General features: G+C 41.1%; 1 protein-coding gene across 1 annotated transcript in view; it reads left to right on the top strand.

Moving 5' to 3' along the window:
- LOC145398034 (PDF receptor-like) overlaps window positions 1–22,470 on the top strand; it is a 516,837-nt gene that overhangs the window by 199,213 nt on the left and 295,154 nt on the right. The window contains exon 3 of the mRNA XM_080270999.1: window positions 12,510–12,658. Within this exon, the coding sequence (XP_080127125.1) occupies window positions 12,510–12,658 (149 nt within the window). The remainder of the gene's footprint in view (window positions 1–12,509; window positions 12,659–22,470) is intronic.

Genomic DNA, 22,470 nt, shown 5'->3' with positions numbered 1-22,470 from the left:
GGTAGGCCCTGCAAGCCTCTTGCAGCCTCCTCAGTCAGACCCCTATTTCCTGTCATGGTTTTCATACCACCATCCACTTTCATTCTCAGTGTTGCTTTACTTTCTACTTCTTTAGCACACGTATACTCCCTCATCAGTCCAGGTCATTCTCCAATCACTGTAACATCACAATGAAAGTCACGTATCTCAGCGACAACTAAGCAAATCATCATTAACAAGAAGGAACACTCAGATAATGCATCACCCACGCCCACCAGTTGTTCCAAGGGCCATTTTACTTTGCCCTGCGACCTTATCATTCTACCGAGTAATCTCAACAGCGAATGAAAGAAAAGCATTCGGAAGCCGAATGCTAATCCCACGCCATAATATGCTGTTAGCCAAGTCCAAGATTTTGGCCCTAGCTTGATACCCTGAAGGTTTCATGCTGATAGATCAAGTCATTCCTAAGGTATAATGGTGCTAAAGGTGGGCGATAGAAACTAGTTGACCTTTTGCAGCCATTTTGGTGACCTTGACCTTGGCACCGAGCGCCCATTTTCGAATTCGTCCAAGATTTTGGCCATATCTTGATACCCTGAAATTTTCATGTTGATAGCTAAAACCGTTCATGAGATATAACACACACACACACACACACACACACACACACACACAGGTGGGCAAACTGGGCGATAATTACTTGGTTCTTATCTGGAGCTTAACATTCCTCTAAATCTGATGCAAATCAAATCAAAATATAGTCAACCTTGTCCTTTGACCCGGACTTTTGTCATTCCCTGTGATATTGACGTCTATTGGATTGTATTCAAAACTGAATCCGCAAAGCTTGCTGTAAAGAGGATAAAGCTGTTTAATGTAAACTTATATGGCCTTGACATTTTACCATTATTATCAAAAACATTAGATCAATTCCTTGTTTGATCTTCAGAGCTTCCATCAGGTTTGATCCAAATCGTGTAGAAGTACGTGGTTCGAAATTTGTCCTTGCCCTGAAGACATTTAGCTAATTGTTCTCATAATCGAAACTTTCATTCTTTTACTATCATTCCACAATGTTTTGTCTAAATCAAATAAAAACTTTAAGTTGATCTCCCGAGGTCAAACATTGACTTAGGTCATGACATTCACCTTTCCTTTATTGATCTCAGCAACAATCCATCAACCTCTGTTTGTCCATTTATCCCTTCACACACACACACACACACACACACACACACACACACACACACAACGTCGATGTATAAATAAAATCCGCCCTCGCTTCAGTGGTCTCTCAAGGAAATATACTCAATATTTGAATAAAGGTAAACACATCCCATGGCTCTTGTCTCCCTACAAGCGAATATCTTGAGTTACGACAGGGAACCGCGCGTAAGTTTTTGTGGATATGGACTTTGAATTCTTTCTTGATTTATGACATAACTTCCTCCTCCCCCCCCCTCTCTCTCTCTCCACAGTAATACTTGCAGAGATAGAATATGTGACAAGAAGTAACTATATTTGTTATTTACTTACACCTAACTTGCCATCTCAGTCCTGAATGTTAAGTAGTAGTAACATTCTAACACAAGAATATGGTGCTAGTCATGTACCGCACAAGTACCGTTGAAAGGACATAGTGCAGCAGAAATGTTCTGGACGTGAAATAAACTGGAAAAGAAAATAAATATGGACAATGTTCAGGTGATGAAGCTATGGTAGAGGTTTTAAAACAAAGTGCGGGTGAACAGTGATTCCCATGCAGCAGGCGGGACCATCCCCAGACCACCAGTCTATCCCCTGTCTATAACGGTAATAAGCAAATAACATACACAACCAAGAAAAAGCGCATTATATGAAATAATTCTAGGGGGAGAGGTACAATATAAGCCATTGGTTAGAAGGGATTAATGAGTAAGGTGCAAAATAAGTCGCTGAGGAAGAAATCTGTAAAAATATAGAAAGCCAGAGAGGATGCCGCCCAGTACGTACAGTATTATTTAGTGATTCTTGTGCACTGCCTCAGATATGTGTCAGTACCTAATGGAACCTTGCCACATTTACCAGTAAATACTGAAGCGTGTTGCAGAGACTGCCGTCTCGCTTTAATAGTTCTGACCTTCATACGTGAAAAACGGTATAACGGGATATTTGTAAACACTGATATTGAAACAGTCTATCTCTCTCTCGTTAAATAAAATGTAGAGGACCACCAGGCTTTCGTCTGTATTTCAATATATCTTCAGGGTGAATCCAAACTGTACTTATTATCACTTCCTTCAATCCGGTGTCATTTATTTTCATTTTATTCTTTTGTTCTCCCCTAAGTTTATTACAACTGGGAACGACCTCTCTTGTCAACGGCATTAATGATAACTGTACTATAAGCACCTGGGTTCGAGAAAACGCTCCCTATAATATGAAACAGTCTGAAAATATAGGGAGTAAAATATTTAGTGTCATCAAATTAACTTCGAAACTCAGTGCGCTAAGGTGTATGCAATTAGCCCCTAGCCCATTGGCAACAAAATACATACTTTCAATATATATATTTTTTTTTTTCAGGATTATTACGGACGGCTTACCGTGCTTAAGAGAAAAGTAGGGGAAAAAAAGAAAACATACATTTATGATTTTGACTGAGAGAGAGGTGGGGACAGACTGACGATGTAGAGAAAAGGCTACATGACTTACAGAAATAAAATGCGGACTATAACTAAATGAAAACAGTGAAGAATGCATGTGGAGTGACCTAAAATGTGTAAGCCTTTTACTGCTAAAGACGACTTCTGAGCTGAATACATTTGTATTTAGGCAACACATGCTGCACAAGACCTTCACTTTTGACATCTGGGTCGTGCCATGCTGCGCTGTAAGTGCTGAACTAAGATACACTTGGTCGTGGAATGCTGCATTTCAAGTGCTAAAGTATGATACTCTGGGTCGTGACAGGCTGCAGTTTGAATGCTGAAGTAAAACACACTGAGTCGTGGCTTGCTGCACTGTGAGTGCTGGAGTAAAACACACTGGGTTGTGGAAGACTGCACATTGAATGCTAAGTAAGACACACTGAATAAAAACATTTGACACACTAACTATTGAAATATGGCAAGCTGAATGTTGAAGCATTATATAACTTGAATACTGACGTGTGAAATTCTGAGAATAGCGTGAGACACCGATTATTAGCATAAAGCATCCTGAATATTAACATCCAACTCACTAATTACGCATAACATCCCAGTCTGTAATGTATCGCATATTGTGTACATTAACATGCTAATGAATGAATATAAACGTGTGAAATCTCGAACAAAGACAAGTGACACACCGACATCTAATATGTGAAGTACTGAATACTAACATGTAACAGACAAACATCGCACAGCTTAGGCGGAGTGGCGTAGTCCGTCAAGATGCTGGTATAATACTATACTGAATTTTGTCAATCATACCTTGGTCTAATATTGACTAGGGTTGCTACATCTGAAGTCAAAATATAGGACGCCTCCGCTGAAATCTGTTACCTTCCCTCCCCCCCCCGACTCACAACACACTTTGGATCTTTGGCTTATGAAACCTTATATATATATATATATATATTGTTACGGAACAGCGAAAGATAATGTACACTTTAAGTGAGAATACTAAAAATCACTACTGTCCCGTAAAGTTCCAGGTTCAAAACAAAAGAGTTAGGTAAAATTACAAGTTAAAGTTTAATGCTCAAACTAACAACAAAACATTCAGGACTCATAAGGATAATGTAATGGCAAAAAACAGGTTAAATATATGGTTAACTGTAATAGCCTCTATTAACATGAAATTAGCAAGAGTAAATTTACCTAAGTTAGCCCTGATGAAATGAAAATACACTGGGTAATGATCAGTTAATGCAAGATAAATTATTACAGATACAAAATAATATTAAAAAATGACTGACAAAAAGAACCCTACATAAATTACAAAAACCTCACTAGGCCTACAAATTAACACCTTATGCTACACAGTACAAGAACAAAATGCAATAACAGTCATACTCAAATTACACAGCTGCTAGATGGATGGAGACTTCTTGAGCACTCACAATAATAACTGTACAGGGGAGGACAGAGATGTGAACAAAATGAGTAGATCTAAGTGGCCATGATGCAGAGACTGAGCTCATTATATAGGGGCCAGCAGAGCTTGATACAACTTGTAAGAAGGACGCGCAAATGAAGCCATGGGGACAAAGAGCTGAAAATCCCGCTCTGAACAACAGAAAGAACGACTTACTCTACTATAACGGTAGAAGGGGGGGACTGAGGCAGAACACGCTCGTGATCAAACATGCAGCATACTGTGCGTTAAAATTACATAAAGGATGATGAAATCATAGGCTATGTAACACCTCCCCACAAAGAAAAAGAAATTTACAAAGGAAATTTCTTATTACTCTAAAACAATCTGTCTAAAGTCTAGATAAGCAATCTGCAATAACATTTTCTTTCCCCTTGACATGTATGTCTAATGAATACTCCTGAAGAAGTAGACTCCATCTTGTCAATCTCTGATTTTTATCTCTAAACTTACTAAGGAATTTCAGTGGGTTATGATCGGTATAAATGACTATGGGGTCAAAACCAGAACACAAATAAAATGAAAAATGCTGTAAACCCAAAATCAAGGCCAAAAGCTCTTTCTCAATAGTTGAGTAGTTCTTTTGAGGTGGAGTGAACTTCTTACTGTAATAAGATACTATCTATCTATCTATCTATCTATATACCTAGGCTGCTTCCCCCAAGGAAAGGGAGGTAGCCGAGACAGGACGACTCACTCTCCATTTACTCATCCATTCAAACACATTCATTCGCATCTTAGCCCCAAAGGGGAGAACGGACAGATCCTCACCGCACCACACCGCACAAGGGTCAACTGGGCAATGCAATCAGTGACATCCGCAGCAGGGCCCGACAGCAGAACTGGTTTACCCCTGCCACATCATAACAGACCCATCCCCTTACCCGCACCTGACCTGACTAGCTGATCAGACCAAATGCGGGAGAATATCCCCTCAGGGCTGCGTCATCACTTATTCATTCACAATTTCTCTCCATTTATTTCTGTCACGCACAGCCACTCTTCCTTGCTCAACAGACATCCCTCTCGCATCCAGCGCTCTCTTCACACTGTCCATCCATCCTATTCGTGGTGTTCAATACCCTGATCATCCTCTTGCAGCAAAACAGCCCCAGCTCCTGTATCACTTGCATCAACAGCCATCTTAAAAGGCTTAGCAAAATTTGGAGTAGCGAGCACTGGCTGACTTAATAGAATAGCTTTAAGTTTGTTGAAAGAGGATTCACAGTTATCGGTCCAGACAAATTTAACTCCCTTTTTCAGTAGGTCTGTAAGTGGTGATACAAGAATTGAAAAGTTAAGAACAAATCTCCTGTAATAACCCACCATTCCCAAAAATCTTTGTAGCTCTTTCCTACTTTTAGGTCTGGGAAGATCACTTATAACCTGAACCTTAGCTGCTGGTGGTGCAACATGTCCATCACCAATTACGTACCCAAGGTACTGAACTTTAGCTTGACCAAACTCACACTTTGATAAATTAGCCACAAGATTAGCATGAACTAAACGCTCAAGAAATTTACTGACATGGCATAGGCGATCTTTCCAGTTGTTACTGAAGATTAATACATCATCAATATAAACAACACACCCTGCCAAACCCTCTGTTACAACATTCATGAGCTTCTGAAATGTGGCTGGTGCATTCTTCATACCATATGGCATTATGGAACATGCAAAAGTCTTTCCTAGTGTTACAAAACATGAGATCTCCCTAGCACGTTCAGTCATAGGTACTTGCCAGTATCCCTTTAACAAATCAAACTTACTTATGTACCTAACCTTTCCGATCTTGTCTATGCAATCTTCCACGCGAGGGAGAGGGTAAGTGTCTGTTTTGGTTATCTGATTAACACGTCTGTAGTCAATGCAAAGCCGCTGTGGCCCACCTGGCTTAGGGACTAGAGTGACAGGAGAACTCCACTCGCTCTGGCAGGGCTGAATCATCTTGTGGTCCAACAGGTAGCCAAGCTCCTTCTGGATGAGAGGAACTTTCACTGGGTTCACACGGTAAGGAGGCAATTTAATTGGCTTTGCGTCTCCAACATCGACATCATGCATCAACACAGTGGTTCTTCATGGAGTAGCACGGAACACTTGCGGGTACTCCTGCAGTAATGCCGAAAACTCCTGCCTTTCCTCGGGAGGTAGGTGAGAAAGCTTAGTCTGGAGATCATTCATGATATCAGGATTCTTCCCCAAACTATCACTCAGGCTCATACTGCATGGGAGAGCTTCACTTGCAGACTCGGGTGGAACAGCTACAGTGCAGACTGGATTATTTTCGTCCCGCCTATGATATAACTTTAGCATGTTGATGTGACATAGTTGCTTGTTCTTTCTACGATCTGGTGTGGCGATGACATAGTTGACATCACTGAGTTTCTTCTCCACGAAATAAGGACCACTAAACTTGGCTTGAAGAGGTTGCCCATGAACTGGTAGCAGAATCAAAACCTGATCTCCTGGCTGAAAGTGGCGTAACCTGGACTTCTTATCATACCAAGTCTTCATCTTCTCCTGAGCAGCTCCTAAATTCTCTCTCGCCAGTTGTAAAGCAGTGGACAGCCGTTCTTTGAACTTCATCACATACTCCAGCAGGTTGACGTCATCTTCCTCCGACAGCCAGCATTCCTTGAGTAACTTAAGGGGTCCTCTTACTTCATGGCCAAACAGTAGTTCAAAAGGTGAGAAGCCCAGTGATTCATTTGGAGATTCTCTTGCAGCAAATACAATGAATGGAAGACCTTTATCCCAGTTTTTCTGATGTTCCAAACAGTATTTCTTGAGCATCGATTTGAGTGTTTGATGATATCTCTCCAATGCTCCTTGGGTCTGGGGATGGTAAGCTGAAGACGTGATCTGGGTGATGCCCAACTCTTTCAGAGACTGCTTGAAAACATTCGACATGAAATTACTTCCCCGGTCTGACTGTACCTCCTTGGGCAGACCAAACTTTGTGAAGAACCCTAGCATTTCCTTAACCACGTTCTTTGCTGAGATATTTCCAAGTGGAATGGCTTCAGGATAACGAGTAGCCATATCAATCAGGGTCAACACATAAGAAAATTCTGAAGAAGTCTTAGGAAGAGGGCCCACAATATCCACCAACACACGGGTGAAAGGCGCCTCAAAAGGAGGAATGGGAACTAGAGGTGCAACCTTTTCGGTCTGATTACACTTCCCCACAACTTGACAGGTGTGACAAGACTTACAATACCAGGAAACATCCCTGAAGATACCTGGCCAGTAGAAGTGTTTCAAAATGCGTCCCACAGTCTTCCTCACTCCAAGGTGTCCTGCCAAACTGGAATCATGAGCCACTCTAATGATATCCTGGCTACAAACACGAGGGATGACAACTTGATGTACAACCTCCCATTCACAGTCGGCTGATGCTGTTGGGGGTCTCCACTTCCTCATAAGTACTCCTGACTTTACATAATAACAAGTAGAAGCACCGGCTGACTCTTCTTCACTGTAAGCAGAGTTAGCTAGATCTATCAACTCAGGGTCAGCAACCTGCAACTCAACCAACTTTTGACGAGACAAATTATCAACACTACGGTGTACTGCCTCATCTGGTGAGTGGTCCAAATTAGCAAGAAAAGTGTCAGCTAGGATAACATCATCATCATCATTATCCTCTAAATCACCAGTAACTTTAGACTTAGCCCTAGTGACAGCACATGCAGGGAATACATCAGGGACATCACAATCCCGGGACGCAGCCACTGGCTCATCAGACAACTGAGGAGCTGGACACACTTGACTTCCACCAATATCATTTCCAAGTAAGAAAGTTACACCTGACATTGGGAGTGTCTCAACCAACCCAACCATAACGGAACCATTCACAAAACCAGACTCTAAATTCACTCTGCACAGAGGGACAGAGAAGTAATTATTCCCTACACCTTGGAAGATTACAGTTTCATCAGAGGAATTAACATTAGAGCCTAGAACACTGGTCAGCATAAGGGATTGGCAAGCACCTGTATCACGATATATTTTAACTGATTTCCTGTCATTACTGTCCAGAGGACTGACAAAACCATCAGACAGGAAATTAGCACATGAACTCTTGAGAGTGTCACCCACGTTACTGCTCAAAAGAGGAGCTCCATCATGAGAATTTAAGTTACCCCTCAAAGCAGGTTCAGTTAACTCAGTTAAAGAATTCTGGGAACTCTCAAGGGTGGACACTAGACCAATTGACTGAATATTTAAAGACTCCTTTTTGTTCACATCACGCTGTCTCCTGAAACATTTCTCCGTATTATGACCAAGCTTACTACAATAAGTACATTTACTTTTCTGAAATCTAGAGGTGAAGCTGGTATTTACTTCCCGAGAAACATCATCTTTATTCTCTTTCCTGTTACCTGTACTCTGAGTAGAGGCAACGTACTTACTCTCAGCTTTCCCTTTTTCTTTAGAATATCTCTTGTGAGTGAGAACATATTCATCAGCTAAAACTGCAGCATCAGACAAATTATCTATTCTTTTCTCATCAAGATATAGGCTTACATCTTTATAAATACACCCCTTGAAGTCCTCCAGCAAAATCATCTGCTTAAATTTACGAAAATCAGAATCCACATTCTTAGAATTTAACCACTGCTCTAACAGATCTTCTTTGATTTTTGCATACTCAACATGGGATTGCTTATCTTGCTTGTAAGTTGTCCTAAATTTTACTCTATAGGCTTCAGAAACAAGCTCATAGGCCTTAAGAATCAAGCTCTTAACTACATCATAATTATCAGATTGATCCTGAGGCAAAGATGCATAAGTTACTTGAGCTTTACCAGTGAGAACAGTTTGAAGGAGTACTGGCCAATACTCCTTGGGCCAATTAAAACCTGTAGCTACCCTCTCAAACAACTGAAAATACTTTGTTAAATCAGATTCATTAAAAGGAGGGACAAGTTTAACATTTTTAGCCACATCAAAATCATCAGAGCTAGATGATCCAGTTCCACCTTGTTTCATGCGATACTCATGGTCTGCCTGAATCCTAGCAATTTCAACTTGTGCATGTATCTGTGCCTCCTGAATACGAGCCTCCGCCTCCTTAGCACGAGACTCTTGCAGGGCTAGATGTAACTTAGCTAATTCGATCTGCGTTTGCCCATTTGGAGGAGTTACATTAAACAAGCTTTCATTAATCATGTCAACAATTTGATCTTTAGAATGATGAGAGCGAACAGCAATTCCCAAGTGTTGAGCAACAAGCTTAAGTTCATTCTTTGTTCTGTTTTCTACATCCAACACTGTTTGCACATTTGACAAAAAATCTTTGGCTTCATCAAGTGTAGAAATAGTAGACATCATGAATAAATCACAGTCACAAAATATCAAACAATATCCTTATGATAATATCCTGAATATCCTGATAAGAGATCGCCAAATTTATGTTACGGAACAGCGAAAGATAATGTACACTTTAAGTGAGAATACTAAAAATCACTAGTGTCCCGTAAAGTTCCAGGTTCAAAACAAAAGAGTTAGGTAAAATTACAAGTTAAAGTTTAATGCTCAAACTAACAACAAAACATTCAGGACTCATAAGGATAATGTAACGGCAAAAAACAGGTTAAATATATGGTTAACTGTAATAGCCTCTATTAACATGAAATTAGCAAGAGTAAATTTACCTAAGTCAGCCCTGATGAAATGAAAATACACTGGGTAATGCTCAGTTAATGCAAGATAAATTATTACAGATACAAAATAATATTAAAAATAACTGACAAAAAGAACCCTACATAAATTACAAAAACCTCACTAGGCCTACAAATTAACACCTTATGCTACACAGTACAAGAACAAAATGCAATAACAGTCATACTCAAATTACACAGCTGCTAGATGGTTGGAGGCTTCTTGAGCACTCACAACAATAACTGTACAGGGGAGGACAGAGATGTGAACAAAATGAGGAGTAGATCTAAGTGGCCATGATGCAGAGACTGAGCTCACTATATAGGGGCCAGCAGAGCTTGATACAACTTGTAGGAAGGACGCGCAAATGAAGCCATGGGGACAAAGAGCTGAAAATCCCGCTCTGAACAACAGAAAGAACGACTTACTCTACTATAACGGTAGAAGGGGGGGACTGAGGCAGAACACGCTCGTGATCAAACATGCAGCATACTGTGTGTTAAAATTACACAAAGGATGATGAAATCATAGGCTATGTAACAATATATATATATATATATATATATATATATATATATATATATATATATATATATATATATATATATATATATAAACCAATACTGCTATGCTGTATCAGTCTAGAATCTTTTTACAATATAATGGACAACAGGCAAAGTACAGAATTGGCAAGTGTATGACTGAAAAATGCTGAAGCACCTTAAATGCAGAATACTGTAAAAATGAAAACTAAACCAATAATTGTGTGCAATTACCATTTACTTTACGGTTATAACAGCATTAAGCACGAAAAAGAAAACAAAAAACTCGTGGCTGAGCAAGAGGAAAAGGCAAGACATTTAGCTAGCTGCTAATGCTAAACCAGCCAAGCTGGCAACACTTACCAGCTTACGAAAATAACTAAGGTCTCTCTCCCTCTCTCTCTCTCTCTCTCTTTCTCACTCATTACAGAATTTAATGGTATATTAAAATTTTCGAGAAAAAGAGTTAGAAGCTGATATTTCGGACTTTTCGAGAAATTTTAAAATTCCTCCAGGACGAATATTTTGACACATAAATGCAGGACATGTCCGGGAAAATCCGGACTTATGACAGTCCTAAAATAGACATTCTCTCTCTCTCTCTCTCTCTCTCATCTTACACAAAAGCCCTATGCCCTTGAGATATCGTACCTTGTTAACCCTTCCCCCTCCCCCCATTTCTCATTCTTTCAGAGAACCCTCGACCCACACAGCAAGCATAATGCGCCTGTGATTACTTTTAAACACAGTGTTTCACTTCACAGAGAAGTCCTGCCTTATACAAAACCCACATTGTCCCCTAAGAACTCCTACCTTACACAAAGCCTTCATGCCCTCATTGATGTTTTATCTGATTCTAGTCCATTTCTTTGTTGTATGAAAAACGTAAGGACCAGGGGCTAGGCCAACATAGTTTCAACAATTAAAGCCAGGATGACAGGTTACTCTTCCCGATTGGCATTATGTGAGCAATAAACTCTAGCCAACGCTTTGAATGATACCCTAAAAGGCCAACATCAGATTGGAGCGCCTTAACACACTAAAGTACTAGGGTTCAGTTTGGCTATATGGTCGACTAGGCATCTATTTAGTTATATCGTTACCCCCTAACGTCTTAAGTGATTTCCTTGATTACAGGAAGCAGTTTGGCACGTCGCTCAGTGAACGTCACCCTAAGGTAACAGTGCATCAAGTGAATTGATGGTTTCCGAAGTACCTTGCATATCCAAGACAAAACCTGTTCTACACAAATCCTCCGTACTGTGCTTTCCGAGACGTCCATCTTACACTCTTCAACGACTAAAGACACCACATAGTTACATACTTTTATGTTTCTTAAACATACTACGTACTTCCGACTTAGAAAAACCATTTCTCTTTTACTAAACCTCTCCAGTGCAGCCACCAGTGCCAAATAATACCACATTTTTCTTAAGCCAGTGACGTATTCATACCTAATGATATCTTCTTTTATCTCAACTATAATACCTTACAAAAAACTACTGCCTTATAAAAACTACCATAAACACATAAACATAAGCTTAAAATAAAACTAACATAATAAAAACATACTACCTAACAATGACTACTACCTGGCACAGAGCAATACCCTACAAAGAGTACACGTATAGATTATAGAGAAACTATTGCTTTACAACCGCTAGCATCGTACAAAACTGTAACCAAACAAAAACTACTACTTTACCAAAACAACCGTCTTACAAAAACTGCTACTATAAAAACTGCAGCCAGCAAAAGGGACTCCTCTTTTGCTTTAGAGAACGGTATATCGTGAAAAAAAAAATATATATATCTTACACAAATACTAGGCTACTTCTACTGCTGCCTTACAGAACAGTTACGGCTACTGCTGTCTGTCTCATGTAAATGCATAAGCAGTGTTCCTATCTAAAACTTCAAAAATTCCAACAAAATATACAACTCCTCTCATGCAAAAACTATTATGCTCTCTTCTTTCATGCAGAGCTTAATACAAATGTATTCCTGTTTTTCTGCGACTATCTAATAGCCAATACCGTCGTTCAAAACCTCTTCCACGCCCCCAAGGATGATCTATAACATCACCTATTACCTAAATCCATCAACTACCGTCACAAAAACCTGCCAATAGTTTCCAAAACTTTTAAGATAATACTCTTATAATTCAACAACTTTTTTTTTTTTTCCTTTGGGCAGAGACGGCTCAGCGTACATGTGGTTCTGAAGGCTGGTGGACTGGTAAGGATGGGTCACCGCGGGGATGGACCAACTACACTGCATGCTTCACCCCGGACGTCAGGGACCTTCTCAACCAGCTCTACTCAGGCACAGAGGAGGAGGCACAGGTGAGATAGGGGCAGGCAGTGGTAGGAAGGTAGAAAAGAAAGCTGAAGCTGAGGTAGCCACTTAGAAAGGTAAGACAGTAAGAGGAAGGGAAATGGATTACCAGAGGTAGTCACGTAAAGTAGATGGATGAGGCAAGGGGAGGAAACCAGGAGAACAGGATGAGGTAATGGCAGAAAGGTAGGAGACAATGATAAGGCAGAGGTAAGCATGTTGAAAAGAAGAATAAAGGAAGGAAGAAAAGAAGAGTGAGGCAGAAGCAGGCACATTAAGTAGAAGGGTGATGCAGTGGCAGGCATGTTAAGCAGAAGAGTGTGACAATGGGAAGGATGTAGGAATGAAGGGAGAGACAATGAGAGGGAGGTAGGAAAGAAGGTAGAGACAGTGAGAGGAAGGAAGGTAAGGCAAAGACAGATATGTGAAGAAGAAGGATGAGGCAGCAAAGATAGGGAGTGAGAAGATGGTCAGGTTGAAAGGTTAGTCAGTGGGAGGCAGGTATGAAAACGCGTAAATGCAGAGAGAGGGAGAAGGGTGAATATGAGTGCAGCAGGCAAAGAAGGCAAAACGGTAGGTGTGGAAAGCGGAAGGACAAGTCAAAAGAAGACAGGATGAAGGGTGAGGCACTTGGAGGGCAGGATAAAAGGCAAGGCAAAGGGGGGCAGGATGAATATCATGGCAAAGTTAGGCATTTTGAAAAGTGGTCAAAGGGTGAGAGGATGAAGGGCAAGAAAGAGGATGGCATCACAAAAGGTGAGGCAAAGAAGGCAGTATGAAGGGTGAGGCAGGAGGAGACAGGATGAAATGTGAGATTGAGTGAGGCAGGAAAAGGGTGAGGCATAATTATGAGTGAGGACACAGGGCGAATTGGAAAAACTGGCGAGGCAGGCTGCAGAGCGAGACAGGGATAGCCAGGTAGAAAAGTTTGACAGAGAGAAATAGAAAAAGCTGAACTTTATATAGCGGAAAGTGAGGCATATACCAAGAAAAACTGATGAGCCGGGCTGCAAAGGATATCTCTTCAGGAAGGGAAAGGCAGGTTGCAAGTAGGACTAGGTATAGGTGAGACGAGGAACAGATGAGGCAGGATACTGAAAAGGCAGAGTGCAGGTGAGGCAGGGTGCATATGAGGCAGGATGCAGGTAAGGCAGGGTATTGATAGGGCAGTGTACAGGTGAGGCAGAGAATATGTAATGCATGGTACAGGTGTGGCAGGGTATAGAAGAGGCAGTGGGAGATTCTGCTGCCAACCATTGTACTATTCACGCATTCACTCGGTGATTTGTGTATTTGTACACTATTCTTTTCCTTTTGTGGCCCGTCCTCGTCGGCTGCTGCTTTGCTAGCAACGGGGTGGAACCATGTTTCCCGGCGATGGTGAATGGTGTGTCGAAACGGTGGTTTGGGAACAGCCTCTTGGGCAAGACCTAGTGGATCCGAGGCACTAGTGCCGTAGTGTGCAGGCCACTGCTAGCTGGATGCGAGGATGTGCATGTTGGAGAATGAAATAGCGGAGGACATTTTCCGTTTTGACCATGGCGGTATTGTGGTAGCAGACATGGACGTTGGAGCAGCAGAAGAATAGTGAGTTTGGCTAGGAGGTAGGAGCACCATATGTGACTATGTCTTCGAGGGAAGGATCCATCTGAGCCATAGGAAAATACAACGAGGGTGTCCCAGGCTACGGTATGTAGTATTGTGAACTATGAATCCGTGGGGAGGGATTAGATACGGAGCCTGTGGCCATTACCGTTTCTGTCTCCAATGGGCACTCTTCTTTTTCGTAACCCTTGACACCTACAGTATTTAATGCCGTCAATTTCTCTCTTTGCCTAGTACTATACTTAGGGGGAGACCCGGCCTCTGGCTAACGGGTCTGTTTTCACAAACAAGATTCACCTGTGTGACTTCTCAAACTTTCCAGTCCAATGGAGTCCTTGGAGATGGGTGTAAGATGTTTCCTGTCTTTAGAACAGGTCCCCTGCTGAAACATCCATTTAGTATGGCAAGATCGGACAGGTGTCCTTGAACGAAAACCTCAGCAACATTGTAGCGGTCTTCATCCCTTGAACAAGGATTCTTCGACCTTAATGGAGACATCAAGACTGCCTGTTAAAGTCTATGCACCTTAAGCACCTCAGTCTTCGGAGTGGGTTCATCTGATGTTCTATGACCTATTCTCATTACGAGTATTGTTTGGCCACGTCTTATTTCCTGTAAGCGTCTACGCTACTCTTTTGCATTGTTTCAATTGCCACCAGTTTGGGCATACATGGCTCTCCTGATGCATCAAAACTCACATAGCCTGCCTGCTGAGGAGGCTACCTTGCACTCATAATCCTGGGTGCTATATACTTGGGCGTGACCACAGGAAAGTGTCTAAGCAGTGCTCCGTGTATCAAAAAGCCTGTATCTTTCATAGTAAGCTCTGTGAAGTAAACATATCTAATGGAAAAAACAGCCAGAGAATACATAAACTGCATCTCACTCTTTGCTGCACGGTGGCGCAACCCAGTTCTGGTCAGCTGGCTTCCACATTCCTTCAACAGGTTAACAAGTGTGTGAGGGTGTTACTCATTCATCCAGTGTCAATCGTGTTGTTCCATTTGATAGCTTGCATTCGGAGATAGGTCTGGAACTACAACATGAGCCCATCTGAGGTCTCTACCAACACTTCTTCCTTGGCGGAGATTATGATACACGACACTCTTCTTGATTCATTTGGATCGGACTCAAACAGAATATGGCTACAGGATCATTCAGTCTTGGAGGTGCCACTGATGGATGCTGCCTTCGACATTCTTTTTTTCACCTTTGTCGCCCAACCTTGGTCTGTTCTGCCTTTGGTTCCTCCCCACAGGCCGATGGCCCCGCCCATCCACGTGTCTGTTCCTGCCACCAGCCCTCATCAGAGTTTCATCTTTGGCAGCATGTCTTTGTTTCCTTGGTGTCCTCCATATGCCTTTGCACATTCACCATTATGGACTGTCTTTTCCGGACAGTATCTCCCGTATCTGGTGGTGGCTTCTCACTATGCTCCATCCAGCATCGTGCCATTCTTAAACTACATTATTTGCTGCAGACTGCTTCGCCAAGACTACATCAGGTACACTGACCAGTATGAACCACTGAAGGGGCTTACTATCGATCACAGCCCTAACACCAACACCAAGAATCAAGAAACAAGAACCAAAGATGAAGCAGGGGGAGGCTGGGCACAAGTAAGGTAGGTTACAGGTGAGGCAGGGTATTGCTAAGGCAGGGTATAGGTGAGAAAGGATAAAACAGGGTACAGGTAAGGCTGGGTATAAGTGAGGTAGAGTATGGGAGGATACAGGTAAGGTAGGGTTAGGAAGGATGCAAATGAGGCACGGTAAGGCAGGGTACAAATGAGGCAGGGTACGTGTTAGGCAGGATAAGGATGTGTACAGGTTATGCAGAGTACTGAAAGGTAGAGTACAGGTAAGGCTGGATACAGTTGAGGCAAGCATAGGTGACGCAGAGTAAGGGAAATACAGACTGTTGAATATTCACCTGACTGGAAACAGTCAGAACAAAGTCTAAGTGAATAATTTATGCGTCTTGCCATGGCCTGATGCTGCATCCTGTGGGGGGTGACCTTTTCATAATTACAGGGGGAAACTGTGTTAGGATCATAATGTTGTTATCTGTGATGGTGGTGGCGGCGGTGGTAGTGTTGAGAATGATATTGACAATGGTGATGGATGATGACGATGTTGGTCATGATGTTACAAAGTTATTTTCTTGCGTATCTCATTAAAAATAAATACTTGGTTGCGAAAACGATAATAAAGTTTGTACTGATGGTGACGGTAATGCTAATGATGATCAGTCTATCTGTCTATTGCCTGATGCTGCATCCTGTGAGGGGTGACCTTTTCTACATACCACCCTCCATTATACTAGCACGTTATCTCTACTTCGTCTTCAGTCTCCCCCTTCTTCTACTCTCACCCCCTTATAAGCATGAACTCACCTAGTTAAATACTCACTCTGCGAAGGTGTGATTATATAATAAAAAATAAGGACAATGGTGATGCTGATAATGACAAAACATCCATACTATGACCAAGTATTTAATCATGAAACCACTTTATTACACTTTCGATGGGTTTTTCGAATATCAGGAATTTTATTTACCAAGATTCATTAACCCATTCATTTCTTGAGTGCCCTCCAACCCGGAAAGAAACGGTCTTGCAGCAGCACTAATGATATAAATATTTCTTACTCTGGCTGAAGGGGTTAGTGACAACGCTGTTGACGACGAAGACAAACCGAGTTAAATACCGTAACGTTAACACTAAAACGGTAACAGTCAACCCCATATTACGCTCATCAATGTGTAAGGGTCCTGGGCTAGGCTATCATAGCCCAGTTAATTTAAGGGTACATGACAAGTCTACTTCTCCTGATGTAATTAATGATCGAAAAGACTGCAGTCTGCTCTTGGGGATTAGACCTAAAAGGCCGTCACTCCAGCTGGAGCATTCTAACCGCTAGAGCCCCCGAGTCATCTACATAATCTGATCAGACATGATTTACAAAGACGGGATATTAAGTGCTCAATTATATCAATTGTAAATTATTCATATCTCTGATTAAGACATTGAACCAAGAATAACAAAGCATTTTCTTTTAGTTCTAACAAAGAAACAGAGGTCTTGTGTTGTATAATGTTGCAGCACATACCAGCAGCAATCAAGCATACCCTTTCACTAACGCTTGCCTTCATTTCGGTGGGAAATGTGTTGCTGCAGCGAAAATAGTGATTCCAAAAATTTATCAATATAACCACTTCCTGTCATTCCTCTTACCAACAAACGGAATTATTGAGGTTTTCAACGACTTTTGGCACGGAGCAGTGGCTTCAACAATTTACACATAAATTAAGATGTGCAATGTCTTCCTGTGCATTCAGAGAAAATATGGAAACTGCATACCCATTCCTGTAATGTATATGCCGATTTCGTTGAAATGCATGTGCTCACTTTCCCCTACTTCTGATCGTTTTTATTTTTGGGAGGGAGGATGATCCCTCGAAGAATGACTGGGGAAGGGAGGAATCATGCTTCCCAGATACGGTATCGCAATGGATGAGAGTTCATTGTACAATATGTACTAGATATCAAAGTCATGTCTTCACTCTTTTCACTATTTCTGAATCGAAATGTCATTTTGTGAGGGAGGGCTGAACTCCTAAAAATCATGGTTGAAGAATTGTATATTGTGGAAGAACTTCGGAGTAACCAAAGAAACTCACCTGGGAAGTTTCATTCTATTTCTGATAGCTTTTTATTTTTGTGAAGGAGCTAACCCCTAGAGAATCACTGGAGGATCACCGTTTCCACATATAGTGTTACAGATTGCAGTCCATTGCATAGCATGAACGTAGATATCAAAGCCATATCTGCACTCCTTTCACTTTTTCTGAAAATTTTAAATCTGAAAAGATGGGGCGGCCCCCTCAACAAACATGGCTGTATGGAGTAGAATACTGTCAAAGTAAACATACAGACTCACCTGGGAAGTTTTATTAATAATTTTTCTACTTTTGATCATTTTTATTTTTGTGAGGGGGCTGACTCGCAGAGAATTATTTGGGAGGGATGACGCTTTCAATATATCGCCGTACAACTAAGAGAGCATTGTACAACTTGTACCAAGATATCAAAGCCATATCTGACCATCTTTCACGACTTCACAGAATTATGAATTAGCTGAGGGGGACGGACCCCCTAAGAATCATCGTTGGAAAATTTTATATAGCAGAATGCCTTCCCAGTAACAAGAGGAACTCACCTTGGAAGTTTCATTCAAATCCAACAAAGCGCCAAGGAGGATCACACACACACACACACACACGAGGCGTCAGAGAGACAACACATCATATCACCTCACTCCGAGCTGGCTTCTCTTGGCTATAACTGGCTCTACCTAAACAGTATTTTTATGTGAGTCAAGCTCTGTACAGGGTTAACTAAATGGTGTTCTAAAATAATAGAGCAAGTTTAAGCAAAAAGTGTTGCCCAAATAACAGAACACAGCCAAATAGTGCAGGAATGTGCTGATCAAGTCCAAGCTGTTTTAGCTATGGTGCCACAGGTGAGTAAGGTGCATAATTATGTTAAGTCTTTTTTTCTTTTTCTCACTATTAACACAAGAAGGACCACCAAATTCAGTGAAGCAAAAATGGAAGGAGCTGGGAAGAGTGAAAGGGGTAGAAAACGTGATGATTTCTACCAGAAATTGGTTGAAGTGGAAACATTCAACAAATCAGTAGAAAGCGTAAACAGATTGGAAAGGGCATTTCAGAGTGAAATAGATGAAATTAAGAAGTAATTTCGTATGCAGAAGGAGGAAAATGAGAAATTAGTAAAGGAATTAAACAAGAAAGACAACAATAGCTGAGTTGTCAGTTGAGATTGGTTTACTTAAAAGGAAGACTGGTGAAATGGCTAGTACAGTTGTTAACCATGAGAGTATTATGGAGGAGTTCAGAAATGATGCAGAGACAATTAGGGAAGCAAGTAGTCTGATATACCAAAATAATGATACTGAAGAGAAGATAACCCAGGTGAATGAAGAGATGCAAAGTTATAAAGATGATGCGGAAACTACGTATGCTGAAATGGTGAAAGTAAGGAAAGACAGAACAAGAGTCGAAGAAAAAAGCATTAGAAGGGAAGTGAAAAATATAATCCAAAACAACCCACAATTGGTCAGAGATTCAGCAGATATCAATAAATCCACATTAATCACTGGTATAGAGGAGGAAGAAAAAAAAATGAGAGAAAAAGGAGATGGCAAATATAATGAGCATATTGAAGGAAGTATCATAGGAAATCTGTAATAAAGACATACAGGAACACAAAAGGTTAGGTAAATATGAGAGAAATAAGTCAAGGCCCTTGGAAATAACATTCCAGAGTGTGAACAGTGTGGAGGCAATACTAAAAAATGCAAACAAACTCATGAAAAAAAGAGGAATTTTAAAAAGTATGGATAAAAAGATGCCTAACTCAAGAGGAATTACGAATACTAAAAGAGAAAAGGGAGGAGGCAAAAACAAAGAACGAGGAAAGATCAGAAGAAGAGAAGAGTACTTTTTTTTATAATGTTATTGGATTGCAAGTACGAAAGTCATACATAACCAACAGTGAACAAAAAGGAGGAGGGTAGGAGACTCAGGTTATGGCAAGTATGTAAACAAGATGATTAGGTTGATGTACTCAAATGTAGATGGAATGGTGTCTAAATTATTAGAGATAAAAGACTACATGAAAGAAAAGGAACAACACATTATTTGCTTGACTGAAACAAAATTAACCCCAAAGATATCCAACGATACCCTAATCTTAGAGAAATACAATATATGGAAAGGGACAGAAATTTAAGAAAGGGAGGAGGAATTATAATGATAAAAATATCTACAAGTCAGAGAAATAAAACTAGTTTTACCCTCACAAGTAGAACTGATTGCATTGGAAATTAACACGTCTGAAGGGAAATTAAGCGTGGCAAATTTATACATGCCACCAAAACAAACACTTGGGAAAGAGTCGAATATGAAGACCTGGCAGAAAGTACAGTTCACAGTTTAACAACATTATTACAGAAGGGAAGAGAAATATGAAAGAATTATATTACCTGCAGACTTCAGTTCAGATATAAATTGGAATACTTCAGATGTACAAAGCCATGAAAGCTGTTGGGATAAAAAGCTCGTAGATCTTCTGCAGGAGTTTTTCCTAACACAGCATGTAAAGGAAAACACCACAAAAAGAGGATGATGATCCATCAGTACTAGATATTATTACAGAAGGGAAGAGAAATTTGAAAGAATTATATTAACTGCAGACTTCAATTCAGATATAATTTGGAATACTTTAGATGTACAAAGCCATGAAAGCTGTTGGGATAAAAAGCTCGTAGATCTTCTGCAGGAGTTTTTCCAAACACAGCGTGTAAAGGAAAACACCACAAAAAGAGGATGATGATCCATCAGTACTAGATCATATATTTACCAGGAGAGAAAGTTAAATTGACAGTATGATGTATCAACCCCCTCCCCCATTCGGCAAAAGCGACCATGCAGTATTAAATTGTAACTTCAGGATTGTGTATGACGTTACCAGCAATGAGAGTTACAAAAAGAGTCTAAATTACGAAAAAGTCGACTGGCATGACCTGAAGAAGTACTTTTTAGACACACATTGGGAAAAAGAACTAAGACGACAAGATTTAAATATTATATATGGTCAGTGGGGCGTGCCAGCTGAAATAGATGGGAATGGTACCGGTAGCGCTTTCGTGGACATCTGTGCTTGTAAGGGGTTGGCAATAGCCAACACCTACTTTCGTCATAAGATGATCCACCGGTATATATGGAGAGTAATGAGGAGGATGGATGATGAACTTGTTGAACGAAAGGCAATGATAGACTACGTGTGTGTGGATGAGCGAATGAGAAGACAAATGTTGGATGCAAGAGTGTGGAGAGGGTGGGGGAATGGAATCTCGGACCATCACTTAGTGATGGCCAAGGTAACGCTGCAAAGAAAATGGTTGAGGAGACGAAGGGGAAGACAGGAGGAAACATCTCCCGTGAGAAGAGTGGAGAAATTGCAAGATAGTGAGAAAATGACAGAGTATAAGAGCATAGTGGAAGAAAGATTGGATAGGTATAAGCTAGAGCAGATGGACGGGGTGGAAGACGTATGTAAGATATTCACAGAAGAGATAGGGGCAGTGTGTGAGGTGGTTTGTGGAGTGAGGAGGAGATGCAAGGGTGTGCAAGGGACAGCATGGTGGAATGATGAGGTGAAAGGAGCTGTGGAACAAAAGAAGAAGGCATATAGTGAATGGTTAGCGAGTAGAGGAAGGGGAGAAGATGAGAGAGAGAAGAGAGAGGTATATGTGAGCAGGAGAAGGGAGGTTGAGAGACTGGTGAAGGAGGGTAAGAAGAAAGTGGATGAAGAGTTTGGGAGGAATCTGAGTGTGAAATGGAGGGAGAGTAAGAAATTTTTTTGGAAGGGGGTAAAGAAAGTAAGGCAGTGTGAAAGGGGAAATAGTAGGGGAGTGAAAGATAGGAATAATAGATTGTTGGTGGAGAAGAGAGAGAAATTGAGGAGATGGAAGGAGCACTTTGAGGATTTGTTGAATGTAAAGAGTGAGTGCAGTGCGAGTATAAGTGGTTGGGGAATGGCTGGGAGAAGAAGAGATGAGAGGAGAGAGGAAGAGATCAGTAGGGGGGAAGTAGTGGAAGCGATGAAGAAGATTAAGTTGGGAACGGCCCCAGGAATTGATGAAGTGTGTGGTGAAATGCTTAGGTATGGGGGGAGATTGTTGTGGAGTGGATATGGAAGTTGTGTAGATTGGCTTGGGAAGAGGGAAGGGTTCCAGAGGACTGGAAATCAGGTATAATTGTTCCTTTATACAAAGGAAAAGGGGAGTGAGACGTATGTGGTAACCATAGGGGTATTTGCCTTCTTAGTGTGATTGGTAAAATATATGGTAGAATACTCATTGATAGGGTTAGGCATATGACAGAGGAGCTAGTTGGAGAAGAACAAGGGGGATTTAGGAAGGGAAAAGGGTGTGTAGATCAGATATTTGTTCTAAGATGTTTAGTGGAGAAGTATCTAGAGAAGGGAAGGAAAGTGTATGCTGCCTTCATGGACTTGGAGAAAACTTATGACAGAATAGATAGGCAAGGTATGTGGAAGGTATTAAGAATATATGGAGTGGAGGGAAAATTGCTGAGTTCTGTGAAGAGTATGTACGAGGGAGCTAG

This window comes from Coenobita brevimanus, chromosome 5 (assembly GCF_032717465.1).
Source record: "Coenobita brevimanus isolate Jiangsu-jjx chromosome 5, ASM3271746v2, whole genome shotgun sequence".
NCBI lineage: Eukaryota > Metazoa > Arthropoda > Malacostraca > Decapoda > Coenobitidae > Coenobita > Coenobita brevimanus.
This window is presented reverse-complemented; position numbering and strand designations above follow the sequence as displayed.